This window comes from Ostrea edulis, chromosome 1 (genome assembly GCF_947568905.1).
Source record: "Ostrea edulis chromosome 1, xbOstEdul1.1, whole genome shotgun sequence".
In the NCBI taxonomy this organism is placed as follows: domain Eukaryota; kingdom Metazoa; phylum Mollusca; class Bivalvia; order Ostreida; family Ostreidae; genus Ostrea; species Ostrea edulis.
In genome coordinates, this window is record NC_079164.1 from 98,828,136 (window position 1) to 98,854,520 (window position 26,385).

General features: G+C 36.2%; 2 protein-coding genes across 7 annotated transcripts; one reads left to right on the forward strand and one right to left on the reverse strand.

Moving 5' to 3' along the window:
• Window positions 1-62: 62 nt before the first annotated feature.
• Window positions 63-24,188, reverse strand: LOC125671155 (uncharacterized). Of its 4 annotated transcripts, none has more exons than XM_048906678.2 (8): window positions 24,100-24,188; window positions 16,928-17,099; window positions 13,907-14,000; window positions 13,501-13,526; window positions 12,825-12,905; window positions 3,815-3,847; window positions 2,912-3,081; window positions 63-1,620 (listed from the first exon to the last, which is right to left on the reverse strand). In XM_048906678.2, the coding sequence occupies exons 2-8, from the start codon at window positions 16,961-16,963 to the stop codon at window positions 285-287; spliced, it is 1,776 nt and encodes a 591-aa protein (XP_048762635.2). In that variant the 5' UTR covers window positions 16,964-17,099; window positions 24,100-24,188; the 3' UTR covers window positions 63-284. The 4 variants fall into 4 exon arrangements, with proteins under 4 accessions (XP_048762635.2, XP_048762644.2, XP_048762618.2 ...); XM_048906687.2 differs by lacking the exon at window positions 24,100-24,188 and adding an exon at window positions 21,984-22,034; XM_048906661.2 differs by lacking the exon at window positions 24,100-24,188 and adding an exon at window positions 19,408-20,379.
• On the forward strand, window positions 3,250-10,580 carry LOC125671209 (sodium/calcium exchanger regulatory protein 1-like). 3 transcript variants are annotated; one of them, XM_048906746.2, is made up of 5 exons: window positions 3,271-3,429; window positions 4,116-4,189; window positions 4,966-5,138; window positions 6,743-6,856; window positions 9,930-10,580. In XM_048906746.2, the coding sequence occupies exons 2-5, from the start codon at window positions 4,117-4,119 to the stop codon at window positions 9,990-9,992; spliced, it is 423 nt and encodes a 140-aa protein (XP_048762703.1). In that variant the 5' UTR covers window positions 3,271-3,429; window position 4,116; the 3' UTR covers window positions 9,993-10,580. The 3 variants fall into 3 exon arrangements, with proteins under 3 accessions (XP_055996287.1, XP_048762703.1, XP_055996289.1); XM_056140312.1 differs by lacking the exon at window positions 9,930-10,580 and having other exon boundaries at window positions 3,250-3,429; window positions 6,743-9,169; XM_056140314.1 differs by lacking the exon at window positions 3,271-3,429 and having other exon boundaries at window positions 4,044-4,189.
• Window positions 24,189-26,385: the final 2,197 nt, after the last annotated feature.

Sequence of the window (26,385 nt, forward strand, 5' to 3'; positions counted from 1 at the left end):
TCAATCATTTACCAGATTTTGTAATCTGTAATACATTATATGATTTTAAATAAAAGCACAAAATTGTTTCATATTTCATGTATTGCGTATGAAGCAAAATGCAACATCAGATTTTACATCTTGATCTTGGGAACCTAGCACTGATAACAAATAAATAATACTAGGAATTCAGCACTAATAACAACATAATCAACACTAGTGAATAAAGAACTCATCCTAAAAGTTCCATATCAAATGCTAATATTTGATTTGTTTTCATTAACTCTGCGTTATCTAAATAAAATTCACACAGCTGTTTTAGGTCTTCGAACTCGTATGCTTCTCATTTTCTTTCGTTTTATATTAGTCAATGTTTCTTTTTCATTTTCTGATATAGAATCTCGTCTTTGAGAGTAAAATGTCTTTCCCGGAATTATTGCATTGCGGCTGCGCGGCCGCTGCATCCGTTGTGTAGATATCGCCGGTTTTGGAGGCTGATGTGTTTGAAGTCCCAGTTTTTCGAAGTCCTTAACAATATCGGGACTCAACGGTGTATCTGGCCGAGGTCTGAGATCCTTAGGTTTAAAAGAGGATTGCCCGCGAGTGTATGTTGCGTTTCCGGACTTGGGTCGTCCTAAGAGTAAATTATTTGCGTTAATCAGTTTTGCATTATGTTTCAATTGACAAGATTTACAAGCACGTGGTAGAGACTTAGTTTGTTGTTGCTTTTCCTCGTCAATACGAGGCTGGCGCATGCGTTGATCATATTTTGTTTCTTTACATTGGGAACCTACACAGAACGTTTGTCTACAATATTCACATACATTGAATTGCACATTTTTCTCGGGACAGTCCCCGGTACACGCAGGCTGTAAACATTTGTTACAACACCGGCGATCACGTGTAGAAGGCTTGGCACTTGCAGCACGTTTTGATTTCCGGTTTACCTGAGAATATCGTTTATTTTCCCATTCCTCTGTTTCCAGTTGAAGACGTTCTAGCTCCACCAAACGGTCTAACATCAAGTCTAAATTGTCCTTCGGTTTTGCGCGCGTATGATCCCGCCAGTTCCATTTTAGCCTTGCCATCTGCCGTAGATCCAAGTCACTAAATGGTTCTGGGATGGGATCGGCGAATTCATACGGAGGAATGTCTACATGATCCGCATCGAAGTCGTACTTCCGCCATCCTTTGGATGAATCCGGTACAACGAATGAATCCAGTTTTTCGGGTCTGAGTATTAAATCCGGAACTTCCCTATTTTTATCGACTTCTGGTTCGTAATCGCTATCCTCGTCGTCAGAGCTACTTCCGCTACTGTCGTCGTCCGTTTGACTACTTTCAATTCCACTGGTGCTGTTGTCTTCATCCTTTTCCTTATTTCGTTTGTTTGTCTCAGATTTTAACTTTTCATCGTCATCTTCCTCCTCTTTTTCGTTGTCAGTTCCAGGGATTCGGTCTCCGAAAGTGTGTGGCTGATAAGAGTCGCCTATTAAGGAGGACAGTACACGCGGGTTTAAAGAATCGAATGGACCGGGTCTAACATCACTCGGGGTGTCACAGCGGCGAGCGTTAGCGGGCACGGACCGAGGTCTGCGAATACGCTGTGCATAACACTTGGAGGGCGGAGGTGTTGGGGCTCTGCAAGAAAAAAAATAAACATGCAATGTTACAACGGCCTTGAAGTGATATACTGTCGACATTAAAGACAGATAAATTAATCTTTATATTAAAGAATTCAATGTTGCTTCTGAATAATTGACGGTTTGTCGACACATTGGCCTTTAATTAGGGTAACATAATAGTCAAAGTGTTGTTGGAGAAATTCTCGGATGCATGTTAACCCACCATCACACTGCAATAAGTCGATTTAGTCCTTTCATCTGATTATGGATTAGCTGTATTTAGAATGTTTAATATTTGCAAAATATAACTGTTATTGGCTATCTATCAATTATGCAAGCTCATTTAACAATCTGTTTATTGTTTAATTGAAACAAGTTCAGCATCTTCCATTCTACAATGGCGTTAATCTGTGTGTTCTGTTAGTTAAAATGACTTATTCATCGACGTGTTGTGAGGATATAACGCATCATTCATTACAAACACAACCATAGGTCCTAGACAATTAAATATCCTGTAGTTCAATTTTACACGACTGGATGTTGATTATTTGGTATTCTTTTCATTCATCATACACAATAAATACTAGTATTAAACGTGCAATCTATCGTCTGCCTGAAATTCACCTTCACCATTACAAACAACAAAATTCTAACCATCCCCGTTTTTGTGACATGCAAAGTGCATTAGAATACAAATGTATTTCATGATATTAACGCTACGTCTATTGCATTGAACTCGAGTGTCCTCAAGCGTCTGATCGATTCGATATAATACTTCCTCTGCTACCAGATGGTGCTGCAAGATTATTGCAGTGAATTTTACCTGATGGATGGAAGGAAGGATCGCGAGCGAAGAACTTTTAACCCTGATGTATGCTTTAACCTAACACAATAAAACATGCATAGATATGTTTACGTAATCAAAAGTATTAATTATAACTGCAAGTGATTATTCTTAATGGATTAATTTCATTCAATCAATTCTATTTTTTTTAATACAGAAAGTTGATATTCATTCATTATTAATGGTGAAACCATATTGTTGTTATCTGAGCTCAGACAATTTTACAGCAATATATCATGGCCGATACAATCAACACGATCAATGTCTTCTTTATCATGACTTCAGACCCTGGCTTCCGATGATTAAACCATTACATGAAGTTACACATCCATTATTGACATTGTTATAGCTATTAAATGTTTGTTTTATTGGCAAAGACAACGATGTTGTTGCGATAACTCAACAGAAGAGGAGCAGACGAACGGATTATTGTAAAGACAAGATTTTGATAAAGATGGCTGACCTCTCCGGCTGTGGTTGCTGTATCGGCCGACACCTAAGAAATGACGTCTCTTTCTCGCGGTAGTCCAGGGGTGGCCAGTCCTTGGGCTTGAATGCCTTGAGACTGGCGGCCAGCTGCGACCGGTAGATCTGAGCGCCTGTCTCCACAGGCGAGGGCTGCTGGTACAACTTCTGCAAAACATTTAGGATTCTGATTAAAGTACTTAGTCACATATATCACCGTAACTGAACACCCAAATCGGCTATTTACGTCAATGACAAGTCATTGAAGATCACTACGACACCTAATGCTAGTACCCAATAAAATCTGCCACTGTCCTTGTACAAATGGAGAGCAGTAACTATGGTTACCGTCACAAGTAAATTTAATCTATAAGTGTTAACAGCATAAAGAAGTAAGTTTTCTGTATGTTTGGCTATGTGGATACTTCAGGACACACAAGGCTGAGTGGTATCAAAAGTCAACAGTTAAAAGTCTACCTACAGATAGCAACCCGTCCTCAACACACCTAGTCACAGGTAAGCTCGTGTAACGTTAATAATTGAAAATTTTACATGAATTATCAACTTACATATAATTAAGAACAAAAAATTGCACTTTTAAAAACAAAATAACTATTTTTCCTATGCCTAACGTCTGCAACTTTCTTACTATAAGCTCAAGGCGGTCGCATGCATGTACCTGCACGTGCATACAAGAAATCAACTACCTTTTTTCTTCAAAGCTGATCTGGTTAAGGAGATCTACTCTAGGTTGTTAAGAGAGAATCGATCTAAGTTTTAACAGAGAGATGTTTGTTAGTAGGAATGCAGATTTATTACGATAAAAGTAAACCACGTGTCCTACAGAAAGGATCGACATGGGGTGGATCCAAAACAGAAACCTTCACCCATATAAGCTTACCACTTTTGTCACCGTGTAAGGCAGTTCAAATATCTGTGCAGTAAAAAAAAGTAGAAATGCTGAAATATTACGTCGTGCATGTACTATTGCAATATGAACCGATTCATCTTACAGCATATTTAGGGAGGCTTAAATGAAATCAGTGTGCATACAGATTTGTAACTAAATGTATGTTCAAGTAAAGGAGATAGACTCTGGAGAAAGCCTCCGTTCTTCGTGTGATACGCTGTGATTTCATTAAGTCTATGGCAGAGTCAGGAAGGTTATCGATTCGTAATTCCCTATATTCTTTTTGAGGCAGAATGACGAAGATTCTCGGCCACTGGAAACTCTTCAATAGCGATGACAGATGGGACGAGTATATGAGGACCCTGGGTAAGTCCTTAATTAGGAAATTTTCCTCCACTATTAACAATCGTGTAATTTAATTTGTACATCCAAATAAACAATCGCTGACAAAAACTATGACAAAAGTAGAGGAATCACATGATAAAACTAAAAAAAAAAAAAAAAAAAAAAAAAAATCCATGCTGTTAGCAAGTTTCTATAAATTTTGAAATATGTGACAAAACTCTGATCGGGACACTGTTACCTCATTCTAGAATTGTGGGTCTCGTTAGTACTTGCATTAAGTTAATCACCGATAAGGTTTCCTAACCTTTCTCACCTTATCAAACTGAAAACAAAGTACTAACGTCATTGGCCTTGTGGATTAAAATAAGTCATAAGATAGCACTAAGCCTAATATATTCGTCATATGACCAACGGAAACAGCCCAATTTTTTTAATTGAATAGAAACCGTCATGGGGATGCATGGACAGAGGATTCCTCTTCCTCCCTCTCTTTTTCTCTCATCTCTTTATCATTTTTTCTCTCTCTCTTCCTCGCCGCCCTTTCCCTCTTCGCTCCCTTTCCACCTTTATAATCTTTACTCTCATCTCGGTTCCCTTTTTTCCCATCCAATTTACTCTATCCAACCCAGCAAGAATGAAAAACGCCTTTGAAGGTCTTGAAATAAATCCCTGGCATCTATGAGGACAGCTATCGTATCTGTCCTCTACAGAGCATGTTTGATCGGTAATTCTGTCGTCTCTGCCAGACTTTGATTCAATCTTTAAGAACACTGATACTACCGTTGATATTGCATCAGGGATCGGGTTTGTACTACGGAAAGTAGGGAATTCAATCACGAGCTATGAAGAGATCAGACAAGATGGAGACTCGTGGGAGCTCCTCATCACATCCACCTTCAAGAACGCTCACCTGAAATTTAAGCTGGGAGAGGAGTTCGACGAAACGACGATGGATGGTCGAAAATGTAAGGTAAGTTCAACACCTGACTTTGTGTTGCACCAGTCATACTGGACTTACCGAAATAAAACTGTAGCGAGGTCAACGATGAGAGATGAAGATAACGAACAGTGATCAATCTCATAACTCCTATAAAGGTGAGGATAACGAACAGTGATCTATGTCATAACTCCTATAAAGGTGAAGACAACGAACAGTAATCAATCTCATAACTCATATAAAGGTGAAGATAATGAATAGTGGTCAATCTCATAACTCCTATAAAGGCGAAGATAACGAACAGTGATCAATCTCATAACTCCTATCAAGGTGAAAATAACGAATAGTGATCAATCTCATAACTCCTTTAAAGGTGAAGATAATGAATAGTGATTATTCTCTAAACTCCTATAAAGGTGACGATAACGAACAGTAATCAATAAAAGATTAAGATAACGAACAGTGATCAATCTCATAACTCCTATAAAGGTGAAGATAACTAACAGTGATCAATCTCATAACTCCTATAAAGGCGAAGATAACGAACAGTGATCAATCTCATAACTCCTATAAAGGTGAAGATAATGAACAGTGATCAATCTCATAACTCCTATAAAGGTGAAGATAACGAACAGTAATCAATCTCATAACTCCTATAAAGGTGAAGGTAACGAACAGTGATCAATCTCATAACTCCTATAAAGGTGAAGATAATGAACATTGATCAATCTCATAACTCATAGCAAGGTGAAGATAACGAACAGTGATCAATCTCATAACTCCTATAAAGGTGAAGATAATGAACAGTGATCAATCTCATAACTCCTATAAAGGTGAAGATAACGAACAGTGATCAATCTCATAACTCCTATAAAGGTGAAGATAACGAACAGTGATCAATCTCATAACTCCTATAAAGGTGAAGATAACGAACAGTGATCAATCTCATAACTCCTATAAAGGTGAAGATAACTAACAGTGATCATTCTCATAACTCTTATAAAGGTGAAGATAACGAACAGTAATCAATCTCATAACTCCTATAAAGGTGAAGGTAACGAACAGTGATCAATCTCATAACTCCTATAAAGGTGAATATAATGAACACTGATCAATCTCATAACTCCTATCAAGGTGAAGATAACGAACAGTGATCAATCTCATAACTCCTATAAAGGTGAAGATAATGAACATTGATCAATCTCATAACTCATAGCAAGGTGAAGATAACGAACAGTGATCAATCTCATAACTCCTATAAAGGTGAAGATAATGAACAGTGATCAATCTCATAACTCTTATAAAGGTGAAGATAACGAACAGTGATCAATCTCATAACTCCTATAAAGATGAAGATAACGAACAGTGATCAATCTCATAACTCCTTTAAAGGTGAAGATAACGAACAGTGATCAATCTCATAACTTCTATAAGCAATACAAAATAGGATGATATTTCATAGCCTGTTTGTTTAGAAGCTGGGAACCGGGGTACAGAATACACCAGTTTAATGAAAGACTGCATGCAAACGTCTGGCTACTGTAAATACTAGCATTGTGTTTTTTAGAACTGCATTGTCAAGGAATAGGAAAAGTGGCTATCCATGTTATAACTCGACAAAATGTCTGTTATTTCAGTCAACGTTTGTAATAGAAGGGGATGACCTTGTTCACTACCAGAAAGGAATAAAGGAGGGTGACGTGAAGTCAAAAATCGTCCGGACACGGGTAGATGATGAAACTATGACTATTGTAAGTATTTATAGAAGACATTTATCATTAATAGTCCAGACACGGGTAGATGATGAAACTATGACTATTGTAAGTATTTATAGAAGACATTTATCATTAATAGTCCAGACACGGGTAGATGATGAAACTATGACTATTGTAAGTATTTATAGAAGACATTTATCATTAATAGTCCAGACACGGGTAGATGATGAAACTATGACTATTGTAAGTATTTATAGAAGACATTTATCATTAATAGTCCGGACACGGGTAGATGATGAAACAATGACTATTGTAAGTATTTATAGAAGACATTTATCATTGTCTGGGTCTAATTTGGTTCTTGTATGACAATGATTATTTTTCTGCCTCTAATTGGATATAAGGAATAAACGTTTATTAATGAATACATGTATATTATTGCACTATATAACAGTCATTACAATTGAATTTGGGGGACAAGGGGTATATTTCAAAACCCATTCAAAATGAAAGGTGTGTTTATTTTCAATTGTATATAATTTACATGAATTATTTTTAGTTACCTCATGATATGAATAAAGTACAGATTTACTCAGTACTGGATAAAGTTACTCACGTGCTGTTGTTACACACCAGTAAACATACGACGCTTAACCTCGCGTGAAATTATGAAATTCAACAAGATGTGTTTGTGAAACACAAATGCCCCCGATAATGGCCAATTCCAAAGATGGCCAAGGTCACAAGGGCAAATATCTTGGTACCAGTAGAAAGATCTTGTCAAAAGAAATGCTCATGTATAATATGAAAGCTCTAATATTTACCATTTAGAACTTATGACCAATGTAAAAAAAAAAAAAGTAAGTTAAATGTCAAGGTCAAAAGGTTTAATACCCACGAAAAGGTCTTGTCACAAGGAATACTCATGTAAAATATCAAAGCTCTATCACTTACTGTTCAAAAGTTATTAGCAAGGTTAAAGTTTTCAAAAAGTAGGTCACACTCCAAGGTCAAGGTCACGGGGTCAAAAATGTTGGTACCCACGAAAATGTCTTGTCACAAGGAATACTCGTGTGAAATATCAAAGCTCTATCACTTACTGTTCAAAAGTTATTAGCAAGGTTAAAGTTTCAGACAGAATGACAGAATTACAGAATGACAGACAGGACAAAAACAATATGACCCCGATCTTCGATCTCGGGGGCATAAAAATAATTCGTACGAGATAAATTGAAAATCTATTATATATGTGTGGTTTTATATTTGTTTTACTTTATTATGTGACGTTGTATAGATAGATTAGAATAGATAGATGCATGTAGACTAAAATAGATAAATTAAAATAGATAGATTAAAATAGATAGATAGATTAAAATAGAGAGATAGATTGAAATAGATAGATTAAAACAGATATATTCATTAATATATATATATTAAAAGATAGATTAAAATAGATGGATTGAAATAGATCGATTAAAACAGAAATATTCATTAAAATAGATAGATAGAAATAGATAGATTAAAATGGATATATTAGAATAGATAGATTAAGATAGAGATAGATAGATTAAAATAGACAGGTAGATTAAAATATGTAGATAGTTAGATTAAAATAGATAGATCGATTAAATAGATACTATAGATTAAGATTGATAGATACTAGTAGATGGATTAAAATAGATAGATAGATTGAAATAGATATATAGATTAAAATAGATGGATAGATTAAAATATATATATAGATTAAAATACATAGATACTAGAAGACGGATTAAAATAGATAGATCGATTAAAATAGATATATAGATTACGATAGATGGATAGATTGAAATAGATAGATAGATTAAGATAGAGATAGATAGATTATAATAGACAGGTAGATTAAAATAGGTAGATAGTTAGATTAAAATAGATAAATCGATTAAAATAGATAGATTAAAATAGATACATGTAGATACTAGAAGACGGATTAAAATAGATGGATAGATTAAAATAGATATATAGATTAAAATACATAGATATTAGAAGACGGATTAAAATAGATAGATCGATTAAAATAGATATATAGATTACGATAGATGGATAGATTGAAATAAATAGATAGATTAAGATAGAGATAGATAGATTAAAATAGACAGGTCGATTAAAATAGGTAGATAGTTAGATTAAAATAGATAAATCGATTAAAATAGATAGATAGATTAAAATAGATACATGTAGATACTAGAAGACGGATTAAAATAGATGGATAGATTAAAATAGATACATAGATTAAAATACATAGATACTAGAAGACGGATTAAAATAGATAGATCGATTAAAATAGATATATAGATTAAAATAGATGGATAGATTGAAATAAATAGATAGATTAAGATAGAGATAGATAGATTAAAATAGACAGGTAGATTAAAATAGGTAGGTAGTTAGATTAAAATAGATAAATCGATTAAAATAGATAGATAGATTAAAATAGATACATGTAGATACTAGAAGACGGATCAAAATAGATGGATAGATTAAAATAGATATATAGATTAAAATACATAGATACTAGAAGACGGATTAAAATAGATAGATCGATTAAAATAGATATATAGATTAAAATAGATGGATAGATTGAAATAAATAGATAGATTAAGATAGAGATAGATAGATTAAAATAGACAGGTAGATTAAAATAGGTAGGTAGTTAGATTAAAATAGATAAATCGATTAAAATAGATAGATAGATTAAAATAGATACATGTAGATACTAGAAGACGGATTAAAATAGATGGATAGATTAAAATAGATTAGATTAAGATAGATGGATAGATTGAAATAGATAGATAGATTAAGATAGAGATAGATAGAATAAAATAGACAGGTAGATTAAAATAGGTAGACAGTTAGATCAAAATAGATAGATAGATTAAAATAGATACGTGTAGATACTAGAAGACGGATTAAAATAGATTGATAGATTAAAATAGATATATAAATTAAGATAAATATATACTAGTAAATGGATTAAAATATATGGATAAGATAGATAGATAAATAGATAGATTAAAACACAGAGCGCAAGATCGAAATAAAATAGATATATCGTCTATTTCTTTTACAGACTCTTGATGCTATTGGCAAGGATGTGACCACTGTCCGTACCTTTAAACGCTACTCGCCATAAGAGCTTGGTTTAACCATTCTACACCTACATGCATAATAGTCTTCTTGAGTAGCATAAAAACAATGACGTCATAACGTGCCTGGAAGCCGTGTGACAAATTTTCATGCTCGTGAGAAAAGTACTATGCATTAATCAGCTAAAACGAGGGATATTTAAATAGAAATAAATCCATGTATAAGAAAGGGTGGATTTACATTATTTTTCACTGTAATTTTACCGTAGGCAAGCAATAAGCACAAATAGTCACCAAACATCAACAGGTCTCATACTCAGGGACCAGCGAATACAAATGCAAAGTTTGAATATCTTATAGCTTGTTATAATCCCATTTAGATCCCGGAGCGGTATACTCCTGCTGCATTGCGACATTTAGAATTTTTACATACTAGAAACCTTTAGTATTATTTTACATAAACTCGAATATTATTTTACATAACCTAGTTCATTATCTATGCGCAACCCATTTGACAAAATTATTGACAAGATGACGCATACCAATTCTGATTTGTACGCCTCTAATAACAGTGTTGCTAGGGCAGACATCTGGATTTATATATTGATGTTCATTTAATAAAATTTAAAAACAAATGTTTTCCCCTTTCTATCACAGGAAAAATTGCTGATATGGCTGTACACAGAACTTCATGTATTTAAATGTATATTCTCCACCGTACATCATATTGTTAATGGCTTGATTTGCAATTCTGATGAACAGCATGCATTATACTGCCTGTGTTCTAAAGAGCAAAGAGAATGCACAAGAAAATGGCATGAAACCTGACACATCAGTATACTAAACAACAACACCCATACCTGCAAGAGCGTGTTCGATGAGAAAAGCGGGGGACCAGTGTATATCAATCGGTTAATCCTCCCGTCAAAAAGGACTCCAAAATCATTGTCATAACAACGCTATAGATTATAGTCCTGATAAACAGTACAAAGTGATCCACGCCAAAGAGACCCCTCTCATGAATATTGTCATTATCTTAATGGTTCTGTCGGCAAGAAGCAAAATCAATAGCAAAACACCGGTAACGATGCACAGAGAATGCACAGTTTGCTTTGATTGTTTCGTGTGACATCTACAGACGTATGTACATATATTGTATCAATAACACGAGAAATGACACACACAAATTTCGCATTAACCAAAACCAACTCTAATTTTCAAAACAATACTTCATGAGATATCAAACTGACGAATGTCCCATTGATCTATGACCATGTAGTCCAGTCAAACGCAGATAAAAAGTAATCAAGAAAATGTCCTTGATTGACAAAATGGGAGCTTTAGGAGCACACAGAGACTTGATCCGCTCCTCACTGCGGATGTTACCTTGTACTGTCGGCGTCTTTTCCTTTTCTTTCTCAGTCGTTGGGTAGCCATGTTCAATTCATCCACCGATATAATTAGCATTATAATTATTCCTTCATTGTTTTATAAAGAGATGACACAGTTCTTTAAAAGATCCGATTCTAGATTTGCCTTGCCTCGGTCATTGTTCCTCTTGAGATTAAATATCCCATCATGACATACCTGACGATATTTTTTCGCCAGGTCAGTATGTGCTTTATCGTTTCTCAAACTCCAAAGAGAAAAAAAAACCTTCATGAAAACACAAGACCCCACGTCTCTGATGACGTGTCCGAGAGGATTACGAATATTTAATACACAATATATCTTATCAACAATGCAGTTTTATGAACTTAAAATATTTTATAATCCTCGACCTGGTTGAGACTTAGGTACTTGTAGTGCAGTGTGTGACTTTAAACTTGGGAGAGAGAAACAACTGAACAAATAAAATCAATGCCGAACCTTGCCTCATGTAGCGATATAGGGTTTGCATGTTGGGTGTCTCCTGTATAACACAGAGCTCTTCAGGGTGATAAAACACGATATCATATTGTCGTTTGCATGCAAAGTTTCAAATCTTTTGGCTTTTGAAGTACTGTTTACAGAAGATTAGCTTTTCTTATCACTGTCTTCAACAGGAAGTGCCGGATACCGGTTCATTTTATCAAACTTACCGCTTAACGAAACTTACTAGAAACTTTTCAAAAATGATGAAAATGAATACATTTCACGAAATGGAATGTTAGTACTATTATTGCTTCCATTTTTCAATTTTGTTTCGGTCTAATACAGGGGGTAAAAATTCCATAGTTATAACGGGAAGGAATGTATAGCATGAACATCACAGGAAATTTGCAAGTTCCTTAAACTTTAAGAATTTGATATTTGTACTAATTACATGTGAAATCTATATCAACTCATGCATGGAGTTGATGTTGTTTTTGTTTTGTTTTTTAGCAAGCGTTCTTAAATTGCGTCTGTTGGTGTGTGAGATTTTGTGAGTTATACATTTGAGTGGAAGAATTGCATGATGATTAAAGTGTATCATTTTAAAGCATGTCAATAGGAAGAATAATTTACATCTCGTCAATGCGTTGTCATCAATGTCAATTCATCATCATTACATCACCAAGTAATACCCAAAAATCTCTCTCAAATTCAGGCTTATAAAAACTTTAAATGCCCCAATACACAAACGCTTTCGTGGTTTATCGGCGCTGTTCATGCACACAGTGACAATACACGCCATGTTGGAATTTGTTTACGTAGCAACGAAAGTACGAATTCAATTAACGGAACAGCGCAATCCACGTGCTTTTGTTTACTTTCACATTTGCTGTAATATGTATTGTACATTGCGCGATAAAACACGGCCAGTCATATATAAAACTGTGAAAGCCGACAGAAGACGTTGTTTATCTTATCAAGAAAGGTAACCCTGAATAGAATCGGTTAAGGTTAGAGAATCTTACCTGATATGCAGAGGTCCTGAATTTGTTTCTAAGATTCATACTGACATCCCGCACCTGTTCCGTGAGCTTCTTAAACTCCACCTGATCATTGGTAGACCAAATTAATGAATCCAACGTTTCTTTAAAATCGTAATCCATTACAATAGGCTATCATCTAACACATCGACACAACCGGTGACTTATAAAACGACCAGAGAAGCATATCTGACGTGGATCATCCCAATACACTAACTGTCCCACAATACACACGTGGAGTTTTAATATTCTACATTTAAGATACACACACCCTGTGTGTTAATACGACCCGTCACCAAGTATAAAACAATGGCGACTACACACATAACCACTTTTACCTTGAGCATGTCAAAGCGTTTTAAATACCAGCGGAAAATTTCGACACTTACAAATCGTTAACCACAGATATGTTTTTCTAACTCCACACAAGTATATTATGGGAATGCAATTAAAGTTTAAATGCATGAAGACTTTTTGAGTCTTTGTGGCAGAAAGAAGGACGTTCACTCCCCATTGTATAGTAGGATAATTTCATAAGTCGCTTTTGATAGGTATAAATGCTACTCATAATACTTTAACGAATCGATATGGGTTTATCGAAATTTCAAAGGATCTTTAAATATATGTAAGTGCTTGTTATGATGAAAAGTAAAATATTTACCTTCGAGAGTCTGCACAAATTTTCATCTGGAAAAAAAATCCAACATACCAGAAAGAATTACCTACAGGAAGTGATATATTTGAATTTGAAATTCAATGTGCACGAAATTGTTATATATATTAATATATATATATATATATATATATATATATATATATATATATATATATATATAATTGTGGTGTAATTTATAATCATGTCATTTAGAATAAAATTCTATAGAAGTTTCAAATTATTGAACAGTAATTGAAATTTCAAAGGTATAGAGCTAAAATATTTGCAGAAGAGACGGAAGCGTTAGGATAACTTACGCTGACTTTGATGGAATAAACAAAAAGCTTTTAAAATATTGTTTTAAAAATTCCATTAGTCAGCGCAAACTACCTAGTATTGTAAATGAACTCACTATCTTTATCGTTCTTGATAGATTCCGGGAGACCGTTGGTTTCATCCCGTGATTCTACATCACTAGGTGCCCATCCAATATACTTCAAAGTAGCCTACAAAGAATCAAAGCTTGAGAAAATATTAAAATATACAAGGGTTTTTTTTAATTTTCCGCCTGAGTGATGAAATAATCGGACTGAAATTAAACAGAAGAGACACTAGTTAGGTCACCCGTGTACCTAACATCACACTTACTATTCCTGGTAGTACTGGGGGAGTTTATAATTGATTTTTTTTTTTATCCCTTACCTTTCCGTAGATCTAACTCAACAAACAACCGCTCATAACGCACTCCATAAAACAATAGAGGGAACCCCATCAGGGTTCCTAAGGAATTTGATACATAGTTACAAAAGACATGAATATTGATTAGGCCGGGAACCTAAGCCACCAATTTGACGACAGTTGGCGATGGGAGACGATCATCTTCGTTTTAAAATATTCATGTTTAATATACTTTGACGTGTGGAATCCCCCGTGTCCCTCCGCCCCACTACACTACATGCAGGTTATAAACGGATAAATACCACACTGTTGACAATTGTAAATCACAACAAGTGGAGTTTTGGTGCAGTGAAGAACAGTACATGGCATACATACACTCTGTAGTACAATGCAGTATGTAAAAATAAAATGTAACCCCCTCAGATGCGAGATTAACAAAATGTCTCTAGGATTTTCAAAATGCAATTTGATCAATTTAAAAAAGAATTTTATTGGAAGATCATAATTATAAAAATCAATTATTATGCCAAAATTATTCTCATGTAAAACAAACCAAGAAACAAATAGAGAGAAAAAAAACTTTGCTTTTTTCTGATGAATTTAAAAATCTTTAAAAGAAGGAAACAAAATGGCGTAGACCAGAAAATCTTTAAACAAATTTTATGCCTTTCCGTTTTGCTTTATCTATTCTGGATAGGTGATTAAGATATTGGAGAAAAATGGGACGGTTCTAAAGACGTGGTTCTAATCCCAGCGCGATCAGCAAAACGTCACTTCAAAGTCCAACTGCCCTGTCAAACCTTGGGTTGGGATTTAAACCAAAAGAAAACTCGCTCCTGTCGACAAATCACGAATGTTGAAAAGTTAAGCAAGCAATTTACGACAAACATTGATACGTCGGTTTTTTGTTTCATTCTAATGGCAAGATAGAACTGAAATATAGAAAGAGGATCCAATTTGTACTACGTAAAATAATCTCGCCCTCTTGTTAAATATTCTCTCTAAACAACACATGAGCTACCCTGTCAACTTAACTCAAGATTCCAGGAGACAGGGGGAAAACAAGTTACCGCTGTCAGTAAAACAAAAGTGGCGTCAAGATTAATTCTCGGTCTCCAGAACTTTCATTTTCGGATGAGAAGACAGATCGGTATGCTTTTATTACAACGTCACATTATTCATCGCATTAACAAACAGAATACTTTGTGTCTATAAACTTAGTTTGAATAACATGTAAAGTGCCTATCTATATCATTCAAAAATTGACAAATTACATGTTTGTTTTCCAGAATAACTAACTTAAAAACACCTTTATCCTCATGTTTTTGTCAATTTTATCAAGGAATTCCGAATACAAGTTAAGTTATTGAAAATTCCGTTACAAATCCCAAGACAAAGAAGTTAATGGAATTGAAATGCTTTTCACATAGTCTGCAAAAGAGATTGCATTAAAGTATCGATAAAGTGTCTTAAAGATTTTAAGCTTAATCCAATTCAGGTTATTCATACGCTGTACTTTAAAAAATTTAAATCATCTATCAGAAATCAAACAAATAAAAATCTATCAGAACATCGTCAATGTTAGCCTACGGATTTTTCGAGTATACCGACTTTAACTCACTTTTGCGATGTTTCGATTAAAGGAAGTATTCACATTAAACAAACCTGCGTCACTTTTTCATGGGTTGACCTTTCTGTACATCTCTCAAAAATTAAAATAAACAATAACTAAATGAAGTTCATTATGAGACTAAGGTTATGTAAAAGGGAAGATTGGGAAACCAGGATAGGAATGGTTGGAAATCAACTACTATTCAGGTACAAAGACTACCAGTAGACTAAGACTACCAGTAGACTAGGAAAACTTAAAAATCGATCTGTAACTTAGGCCATCATTAAAAATATTTTTGTTCGATGTACTCCGACCCACATTTTTCAAGGTGGGTCGGTAGGTAGTTTTTTTTTAACATCATGTAAATTTCTAATATTTTCTTTTAAAATAAGGAGAATTTTCTATTTTTCAAGGGAACCAAATAAAAAAAAAATTTGAATTGCTGAAAAAAAAGATTGGGTAGGAGCAAATTTGATGGGTCGGTCAGAGTACATCAAACAAATCAATTTTTATTTTTGACCTTATTATGGCAAAGCAATCATCATGATGAACTGAATATCAAATGATTATATGTAAGCACAACCAAAGAAAGTTAGGAAAACTGACAATTCATGCTATTTTTTCTAAGTCCAAGGGCCATAACTAAGTGAAAAATCAATGGACCGAGACGATTTTCGAACATGATCTGTAACTTGTTATGGCAAAGCAATGTACCAAATATCAAATAAATATCTGAAAGCAAAACAAAAAAGTCCAGAAAACTGATAATTCATATTATTTTTTTAGTCTAAGGGCCATAAATTAGTATTTAAAAAATCAACGAAATGAGATGAAAATCGAACTTGATCCGTAACTTGTTATAGCTAAGAGATGTACCAAATATCAAAATGAATATCTGCAAGCACATAAAAAAAATGAAAGGGACCGAGACGAAATTCGAACTTCATCTGTAAGTTGTTATGGCAAAGCAATGTACCAAATATTTAATGAATATCTGCAAGCACATAAAAAAAAGTCCGAAAAACTGATTTGCAGCACTGACGGATGGACGGAGCGCAAACCTAAAGTCCCCTTCGACTTCGTCGGTAGGGGACTAAAAAATCAAACTTTGAATATGTCATATTTTCCTTATCAATTTCTTACCGGATCTAGGCGTGAAAAAGCTGTTCGTCCCACCATGCTATCGTCCGAGTCCGGAGTTTCCGTGGAGTAGCCTGCTTCCGGTCCCGCGTTCTCTGCAGAACAGCAGACGATTACACTATCCTGAAGCACCCTGTCTCTGCCTCGTGACGTCACACCATCTCGTCTGCTTGTCCTGTGTTTAGAAAAACGAGAAAGGCGGTAAAGAATCAACTCCGGATTACGATGTATCTTCTTCGTCATCATCTATCTTTGAATGGAAGGATCAGATTATAACTGAATGATGAGATCTACCCACGCAGTGTTAAAATCGCTTAAGATGGGAGCCAAAGTTTTTAGTCCATTGTTACCGAACAAAAATCCGTTTTGTTTGCCTTCAATGAAAAGGAAAGCGATGTAGAGGCAAACAAAGAACCCCCGTCGAGTTCAATCTGAAGTACATGTAACACCTTAAAACTTCCACACTCACGTAAAAAAAATCAAAACTCAATATAAATCGATATAATAAACATTATATATTCCATTTCAAAGCGGAATAAATTCATGAAATCAGTTTGTCCCATCAATTTTCCGTCTAAATGTAAAGTGTCCATTTAAAAGACTGCTAATTATATGACTTTCAAACCGTGTATCCATTAAGAAACCAATATTTTCGCAACAACTTACATTCAAATTGAAAACAATCGTTAAACTTTTATAAGATCTGTTGTTTCTCAGCAAGTGGGGGGGAAAGAACAAACACTTTGAAAAACAGATCGAAAATCCTGAATAGGTGAGATCGTAACATACAAATTTACTTTTAACGCTAGGGTCTGTAAATGAGAGGGACATATATTGCAACACAGGAACCCTAAGTATCGAATGGAATCAGACCGGAACTCGGTACTGTGTTTTGGTAAAAACTTGGTATCTAGTTAATTTTAAAGAATGAGAATATAAATATATATATATATATATATATATATATATATATATATATATATGGTTGTCGTGAGTAAACGAACAGAAGACAAATGTGGTAATTCTTGAATACACATTAAAAGCTGTTGCCGTGAGCAATATGACACGGTAGCGATGTTATTATAGTTGAGCAAATGTCGCGCAAAAACAAAATTCTCAGACCAAAGCTAATGGGTCTAACAGACAATTAAATTGTAGCAATGACGGATGAAAAGGTCAGGGAAGTCAAGTGTGTGCTCAACCAATATTATCCCTACGCGGAATTGTGGGTAAATGCTCACTGTGGAAAGCATGGAGACTTTGTTTAAATGGAAACCAATCAGAGAATGAATTGCACAGATCTCCGGTGCTGCTAGTTCAAAGCAGACTGGGACAATTGGAAATGTGTGGATACTCAAAGATTTTAATTACTTAGTTTAAATAATATTATTTCAAAGTTCTTGTTTGTTTTTAATTCTGTTGTGAATTAATTCCATTAAAGTCAATTCATGAACGAGTCAAGTCATCTTTCGGCTTACAAAGTGTTCATTTGAATTTGTCATTGATTGCAGGATAGTTTATAGGTCGAAGCACTCGTCTCCATAATGAATGCAAATATTTTCATTAGGAAAAAAGTTCGACGACTGAAATTAATTCTGTAAAATCCACTCATACATGTTTTTTAATTATCGGCAATATTTTTTCTGAATTCAGCGGGGGGGGGGGGGGGGGGGGGACCCCGATTCGGCCGATATTAGCATCATTGACACTCGTATGTGGAAATAAAATCAGAAGTTGATTCTATATCACAATGTTGTCGTTATATCGTATGATACAAGGTTCATACAACAGACTACAAACTTGAGATCTTCATGCACTTTACCTGCTGTACCTGCAACGATATATCATTTACATGTATTGTTGTATACATGTTGAAGTACATTGGATTTTATATATCCTCAAAATTGTATCTGTATGTCTACTCACCCTCTACTGTCTTATTTGTATATATGTTGTATTTAAACCGATGAGCTGTATAGCTTTAGGAATCTGAATCTGTCTATTAGCAAGTTTTCATTTAGTTCGTGTCTTTCACTCATTAAACTTCCTGTGATCGTCTACCCGGTAGGTGAATCTCGCGAGTTCTTGTGATCATGGCACGGAAAGAGTGCTTCAAAAATTTGTACAGTACAAGACATGACAACCAAAGAATCCAGAATTTTGATTTTCAAAGAAATCGAGGAAATTGCTGGTCGTGAAATCTAGCAGAAATACCAAGAATAATAATTATCTACTAGTTTAAATTCTTGTTATGGCTGTGTTTTGCATAACTTTCCGTTTTTGGAATGCATCGAGACGAATCCAGAATCTAACGGGTGACATTACTATATTTTTACTGTCACTAATACAGACTCTGTCCCCTCCGTCTCCTCTTCCCTACCTGTCGACTTCTGTATAACAATGCATATTCATAAAGAAGCAGATCCTGACGAGATGGAAGCAGCAGTTCATCAATTGTCTAACGTTACGAGACCTGTACCTACCGTGTGGTCGTGTCTCCTTGGACGGTTGCCTGGTCATCAAATGTCCAGAAGTCCCGATAGGCAGTGGTCGATAGTTTATCTGCCAGTAACTCTCGACACATGTACATAGACCCCATCAGTCACCCTTGTATACTACGAATAACATTCGTTACTAGTCGCTCAAGTATTGCATTTTATCTCCAGAATCGCAAACTGTTAAGTCATTTCCAATTAATAATGTCCATGACTCTGTCGCAGTCACGCCAAAACATCGGGGTTCCACGGAAACTCTTCACACTTTCTTTATGTCATCGAAAATCTTTAGAATCAAATTTTCAAAAATTGTGCCAAAAAAAAACATAATAATAATAAAGTAAGATAAAATAAATTAAAACCTTAGACTGCACTTTATAATGTCCATTCTCTGTTCTAGCCGTTTTAAATCTTCGTCGTTCGAAAGGTATTAATCAATTTGGAAGATTTAGAAATAATATTATACTTGTCAACTACACTTCTCATTGACTAAATATTTCGCTCAGTGGACAATATTTACATTAAGTCTTTCTAAACTATATTTATGCAATGTCTCTAGATTTTTTTTAACCCTTCATTGTAAGGCTTTGTAAGCTTCCTCGTATGTAACACATTAATAAGTTCAGAGTCTACCTTGCTATGAAAACAATATTCTTTGATACGACAAAAAGCGTTTGGGGTTCCAAAAACCGATGTACGAATGCAATGCCACGATTTAAAATCACACAGCGTCTAGTATTGTTGGGAGAAGGATCTACTTCCATCATGTCGCAAACACATGACAATTCCCGCAAAGTTATCCTGTTCACGCCATGTAACACAGCAAAGTAGTACCGAGCGGTATCGATACTGGTAAGAAAGAAAACTTTCCATTGGCTTTCTTCGGTCTGTTATCTCCGATCAATACTTCCGTTTTCCAAGACCTCTGTGGCAGGCACTAACACTCAAGCTAGGCTTTGGACGTTTTTTTTTTATTGTGACAGTTGGACGTGGTTCCCAGCCAATGTCGCGCACCCTAAGATTACGTTCTCATAGTAACTATATCTCCAAGAATTTTAAGAGATCACTTGAAATCTGCTCCTCTGGAATTAATCACCATAAAGCACCCAATAAAACATTTAAAAGGGGAAAAAGCCCCCTGGTAAAGATCCACTGGGCTGTCTGCTTCCAGTTTCCAGGTTGAGACAAGAGATAGGACATAAATCGGACGTCGTTTCCTAATTTTATCGCACCCTACTACCAAACAAGCATGTTCCGTTGTGATCCTAAAGATTTTTCAAGAAATTAAATATTGTTTTAATAACAGTCTGAAGATTAGAGCCGATTAACACAGTTTTCATACACACACGGGTAATAGAACATTGACTTCGGCTTTTCTCAATGAGATTGTACGTGTAGTTTGTTTTAACCGTCTACAGAAATGAACGAGTGCTTGTACCCGGCCGTTCGTCTCTGTAGGAGATAAATTGTCACCCGAGGAAAAGAGCATGTTTAACTGGTCTTAAACTCTCTCACAGTCAGTGGTTAGAAATAAATTTATCTATTTACACCCGCCATGCCCCTGTCCTGGATTAGAACAAAACTATTCCAATAATACTTTAAACTTCCTAACACTTAAAACATCAAAATGATATCTGCCAAATGGATTCCAAGTTTGAAGTTAATGTCAACATCAATTTTTTTTTAATTCATTGGCGATGTAGACAGACTTTAATTACAATATGGGTTACCTTAAATCTAGCTCTTTGAAGTTTTAGACGTCCATCAAAGAGTTGGCATGATCACCAAATATGCTTCATTTACCCACACGGGAAATCCGCATTGTTTTGGGGTGGTTTTTTTTCCATGAAGAACATTTCTTTAATATACTGGTTATAACGTGGTAAGCTTTTGAGAATATTTTGTTGAAAGTAAAACTTAATTGATAATGGGTACTATGCAGTCCTAGTGTTAAAGAGTACAGGCTGCATTCAAAAACCGATATATGACGTCACAACAATAAACAGCGTCAGCATCATGAATGTTGTTGTCGCCTGTCGTCTCATTTCTCATATACCATGGGTTTCTCAGACTGGTTGTTTGTTTGTTTATTTGTTTGTTTTACGTTCATTCGAGAATTTTCACTCATACTGAGACGTCATCAGCTGTAGGTGAAGTACCAAAAATTCAGACCTATGCTTAGCACTTATGTCCGCAGCAGTGAGGGTTCTTTATCGTGCCAACGCCTGCTGCGACACGGGACCTCCGTTTTTTAGTAATGTCCTAAAGACCCGTGATTCTCACCTCTAAATGCCGAGTGTGGATCCATCATAACCTATATTTACGTCTCAAAGGTTTGAGCATGGCACGAGAGGGACTCGAACTCACGACCTTCCGGTTACGAAACCAACACTCTACGACTAAACTTTCGCGACCGTCCAACGAACACAGAAATGCGAGAGCGTCTTCTGGCTTTAAGGCCCGTTTTGTATTGAATATCTAATAAGATTACCAGTGTACGGTACTATTGCTGAATCGATCATGTACCTATCAGTATTTATCCAGTCATTATAATTCGTACTTACCCGTTCTGTAACTTCTTACAATGTTGTGTTTACGTTGCAGTGAGTGCAATCTGATAGAGACTCACGTGGTATCCGGAGATCTCGAGATAGATCCCGCGATAAAACAGATCTTCCTATCTGTATAATTACTCTAATTATCATAGAATGTGAAGGCCGCTTTAACAAAAAGTCTGTTTAAACACCTAGGTCATATCTGGCGATAGAAAATATTACTGAGAACATCTCCACCTTCATTTATAGTCGTCCTGAATTGTTAAGGAAAAGTACATCTCACCAGTGAGGTCAAATTCTGAAATATTTCAAATTCAACAAATATATCGTGCGTTTGTTTTGATTTGTAACACAGGGATTGTATTTATCGTTTATTAGTATTTCATTGTTTTAATTCCCTTTGAAGTGTTCAATGAGAGTTTCGTATTTCATATTCAAGTATCATATTCATATCATTGCGCGTGACGATGCAATGCAGGCAGTTGACACGGCGAGATTTCATTTTGTATGTAATTTGAAGTTTTCTTTTGACTTGGACATTGGAACATGATATTTAAAAAACAATGCAATCGTTTTAAAAATAATATTCGACCCATTAATCAGCATTTAAATATATACTGCGGTTTCATACCTACGCATAGGAGCTGCCAAAACAACTGAACAAATATAGAACAAATGTGGAGCATTCACCACGGTGTCGACAACCAGTACATCAGTCGCTGTACTAATGTGAAGCAGCCACCACGGTGTCGACAGCCAGTACATCAGTCGCTGTACTAATGCGGAGAAGCCACCACGGTGTCGACAACCAGCACATCAGTCGCTGTACTAATGTGAAGCAGCCACCACGATGTCGACAACCAGCACATCAGTCGCTGTACTAATGTGGAGCAGCCACCACGATGTCGACAACCAGCACATCAGTCGCTGTACTAATGTGAAGCAGCCACCACGATGTCGACAACCAGCACACCAGTCGCTGTACTAATGTGAAGCAGCCACCACGATGTCGACAACCAGCACATCAGTCGCTGTACTAATGTGGAGAAGCCACCACGATGTCGACAACCAGCACATCAGTCGCTGTACTAATGTGAAGCAGCCACCACGGTGTCGACAGCCAGTACATCAGTCGCTGTACTAATGTGAAGCAGTCACCACGGTGTCGACAGCCAGTACATCAGTCGCTGTACTAATGTGGAGCAGCCACCACGGTGTCGACAGCCAGTACATCAGTCGCTGTACTAATGTGGAGCAGCCACCACGGTGTCGACAGCCAGTACATCAGTCGCTGTACTAATGCGGAGAAGCCACCACGGTGTCGACAACCAGTACATCAGTCGCTGTACTAATGTGAAGCAGCCACCACGGTGTCGACAACCAGCACACCAGTTGCCTGTGTGCTACTGGGACATCGATCTGATTTTCAAACTTTAAAGACACTAGATATTAAAAACGCATTTCTTTAAAAAATACATTCAAAAGTTTATACAAGTTTTATTTTATCTAGGTATCCTTGCTCATTTTTACACACGCACACCTACGCTAGTGTGTGTGTGTGTGTGTGTGTGTGTGTGTACATTGTTTGTCAGTCCAAATATCTGCTGATTTTAAATGTAAATGTTTCATAGGGTCGCTTGCAAATCAGCCATAAGAGATGTTGCATGTGCAATGAAACATTCTGTAAGTTTACAATTAAGAGCTTTAGGGGCTGGCTCCCTTAAGAGTAAAAATAAAAACAATATCGCATTCTTATCGTAAGAATAAAACATGTCTGCTGTTTCTATTTTATTATTTGATGCTGAGCGAGCAAAATGCGGGGAGATGTCGCCAGCACAACTCCGCTGATGGACGAGTCTTTAGTGTTTGTTGTACGATTACGCCTATTTCTTGCATCACTTCGGATTGAAGAATTTTACGATTATTATTTTTGGCGTAAAAAGGGCTACTAATTGTCCCCGACGTAGAAAACAGAATCAATTCACAGTCATGGATATCAAACCATAAAATGCAATGCTACAGTCAGAAGCAATTGCATGTACATGTATTGTATTGCAATGACAAATAACATGTATAGGTTACGATTTTTGAGTGAAATTCAACATTTTCAAGATTGATAACTTACCTCTCGGGTGGTGCATTTCCCTCGTGCACAGGAGTCCAAGACACAAAGCACTAAAAACAAAAGGGTTTAAAATACCCAGCGGTAATGTTTGTGAACAATACCTGCTCTATTGCACTATTGGAAGCGGTACAACAAAAGTTGAGCCACAAGTGTCATTCACGTGCTCTCGGATTAAGTATATATATACACACAAACGTTGTCAAAATTGTTATATTCATATCAGACGCATGGCACTGCAATCTTTAAAACAGAATTTAAAGGCGGTTAGAAATGTTTTAAAATGAGGTACTTGTGTATTGTGTAAAACCCGGTTCACCGAGGTTGTTGATTGAGTATTGACTATTTCCACGGTCCTTTTTGACAAACAGAGAAGATATTTATTTAAACAGATGCTTCGGACGAAACTCCGTCTCATAATTAATGACGAGTGATTCATTGGTTTCAGATAACGGTAATTGGCAAAGATATCAGCGATATCGGGGGAAATTAAGAGGGGATGACGTCACAATTCGCATGGACTAGCGAGAAATCGAGCGGTACTTTTTTTTAATTCGTTATGTTACTGGGTCTAAGAATCGCCCATTGATTGTTTTCTCTTATCTGTGTCATTTACCATATTAATGGTGCCGTCCCGTTGTGTGAATCCATTTATTACAGAGTTCCTGCCAAGGAGAGTTTTTTCTTTTGGGATAGTCTAAAGTCAGAACCAAACACAGTTTGCGAAATCAAACTTGCTAATCACCAAGATCCCTGCAAAGCATACATGACTCAGCAAGAAAATCTCTGACATGTGAAGCAAAATTAATCTAAATGTGATCGGAATGAAGACACCATCTTCTCCGACATCTACCTATTTATGAAACTGAAAATTCTAATTAGTATATTTGTGTACAGAGTCTAATAATGTATTCAGAGACAGAATACATACATACCTAAATTTGTCCAATCCACGATTAAACGAGAGAAAAAAGAAACTGTCACTCTTTTACGTGTATCTCACGAAATTTTCATTTGTGTTGTCTTTCCGTCGAACATACCTTTGAGTGATATATTATAAGCGAAATGAGATACGTCTGCGCTAATTTTATCTCCGGTGTTTTATGCTTAATCTAACTTTGATTTTATATCAAATATTACTTTTATAGCAGACTTTGTACCTGAAGAATTGAACGATTTTTAAACGTTAACAGGAAATCAATGGGTGAGTCGTTAACATTCATATGTCGCCATACACTGGGAGCAGGAATTAGATTAGAGACGGAGGAGTCGTCAGGGGCCACCGTGGTATGAAGAATCACGTGCAGGGAGCACCCTGATATGAAGAATCACGTGCAGGGAGCACCCTGATATGAAGGATCACGTGCAGGGACCACCCTGATATGAAGAATCACGTGCAGGGACCACCCTGATATGAAGAATCACGTTCAGGGACCACCCTGATATGAGGAATCACGTGCATGGACCACCCTGATATGAAGAATCACGTGCAGGGACCACCCTGATATGAAGAATCACGTGCAGGGACCACCCTGATATGAAGAATCACGTTCAGGACCACCCTGATATGAGGAATCACGTGCATGGACCACCCTGATATGAAGAATCACGTGCAGGGACCACCTTGATATGAAGAATCACGTTCAGGACCACCCTGATATGAGGAATCACGTGCAGGGACCACCCTGATATGAAGAATCACGTGCAGGGACCACCCTGATATGAAGAATCACGTGCAGGGACCACCCTGATATGAAGAATCACGTGCAGGGACCACCGTGGTATGAAGAATCACGTGCAGGGGCCACAGTGGTATGAGGAATCACGTGCAGGGACCAACTTGATATGAGGAATCACGTGCAGGGACCATCGTGGTATAATAAGTCGCGTGCAGGTACCACGTAGTATGAAGATTCTGGGATATAATTATTTCTTCTGAGAAGTTATATTACTGGGTGTGAGCTGACAGGACGGTGTGAACCTCAACAAGCTGTGCTAGATCATCTTGAAGTGGAATCGCTGCCTTAGACATTGTCAAATCAAAATAAAGTTCTATAGGATTACCATGTTCACGTTTCCTTAATATGAAACCATGTGGTCAGTGAATCCAGTGGTCAGTTAATCCAGTAATCAGTTAATCAAGTGGTCAGTGGCGTAAGGTGCCGTAAAGAACCTTTTCTATGATTGTAACTTTTTCTTTCGTGGAAAAACAAAAACGGCTTGTAAAAATACTACAGTAAAGGTGTAGACTTTCTGTTGAAAAGTAAAATCTAAATTATGGATTGAATT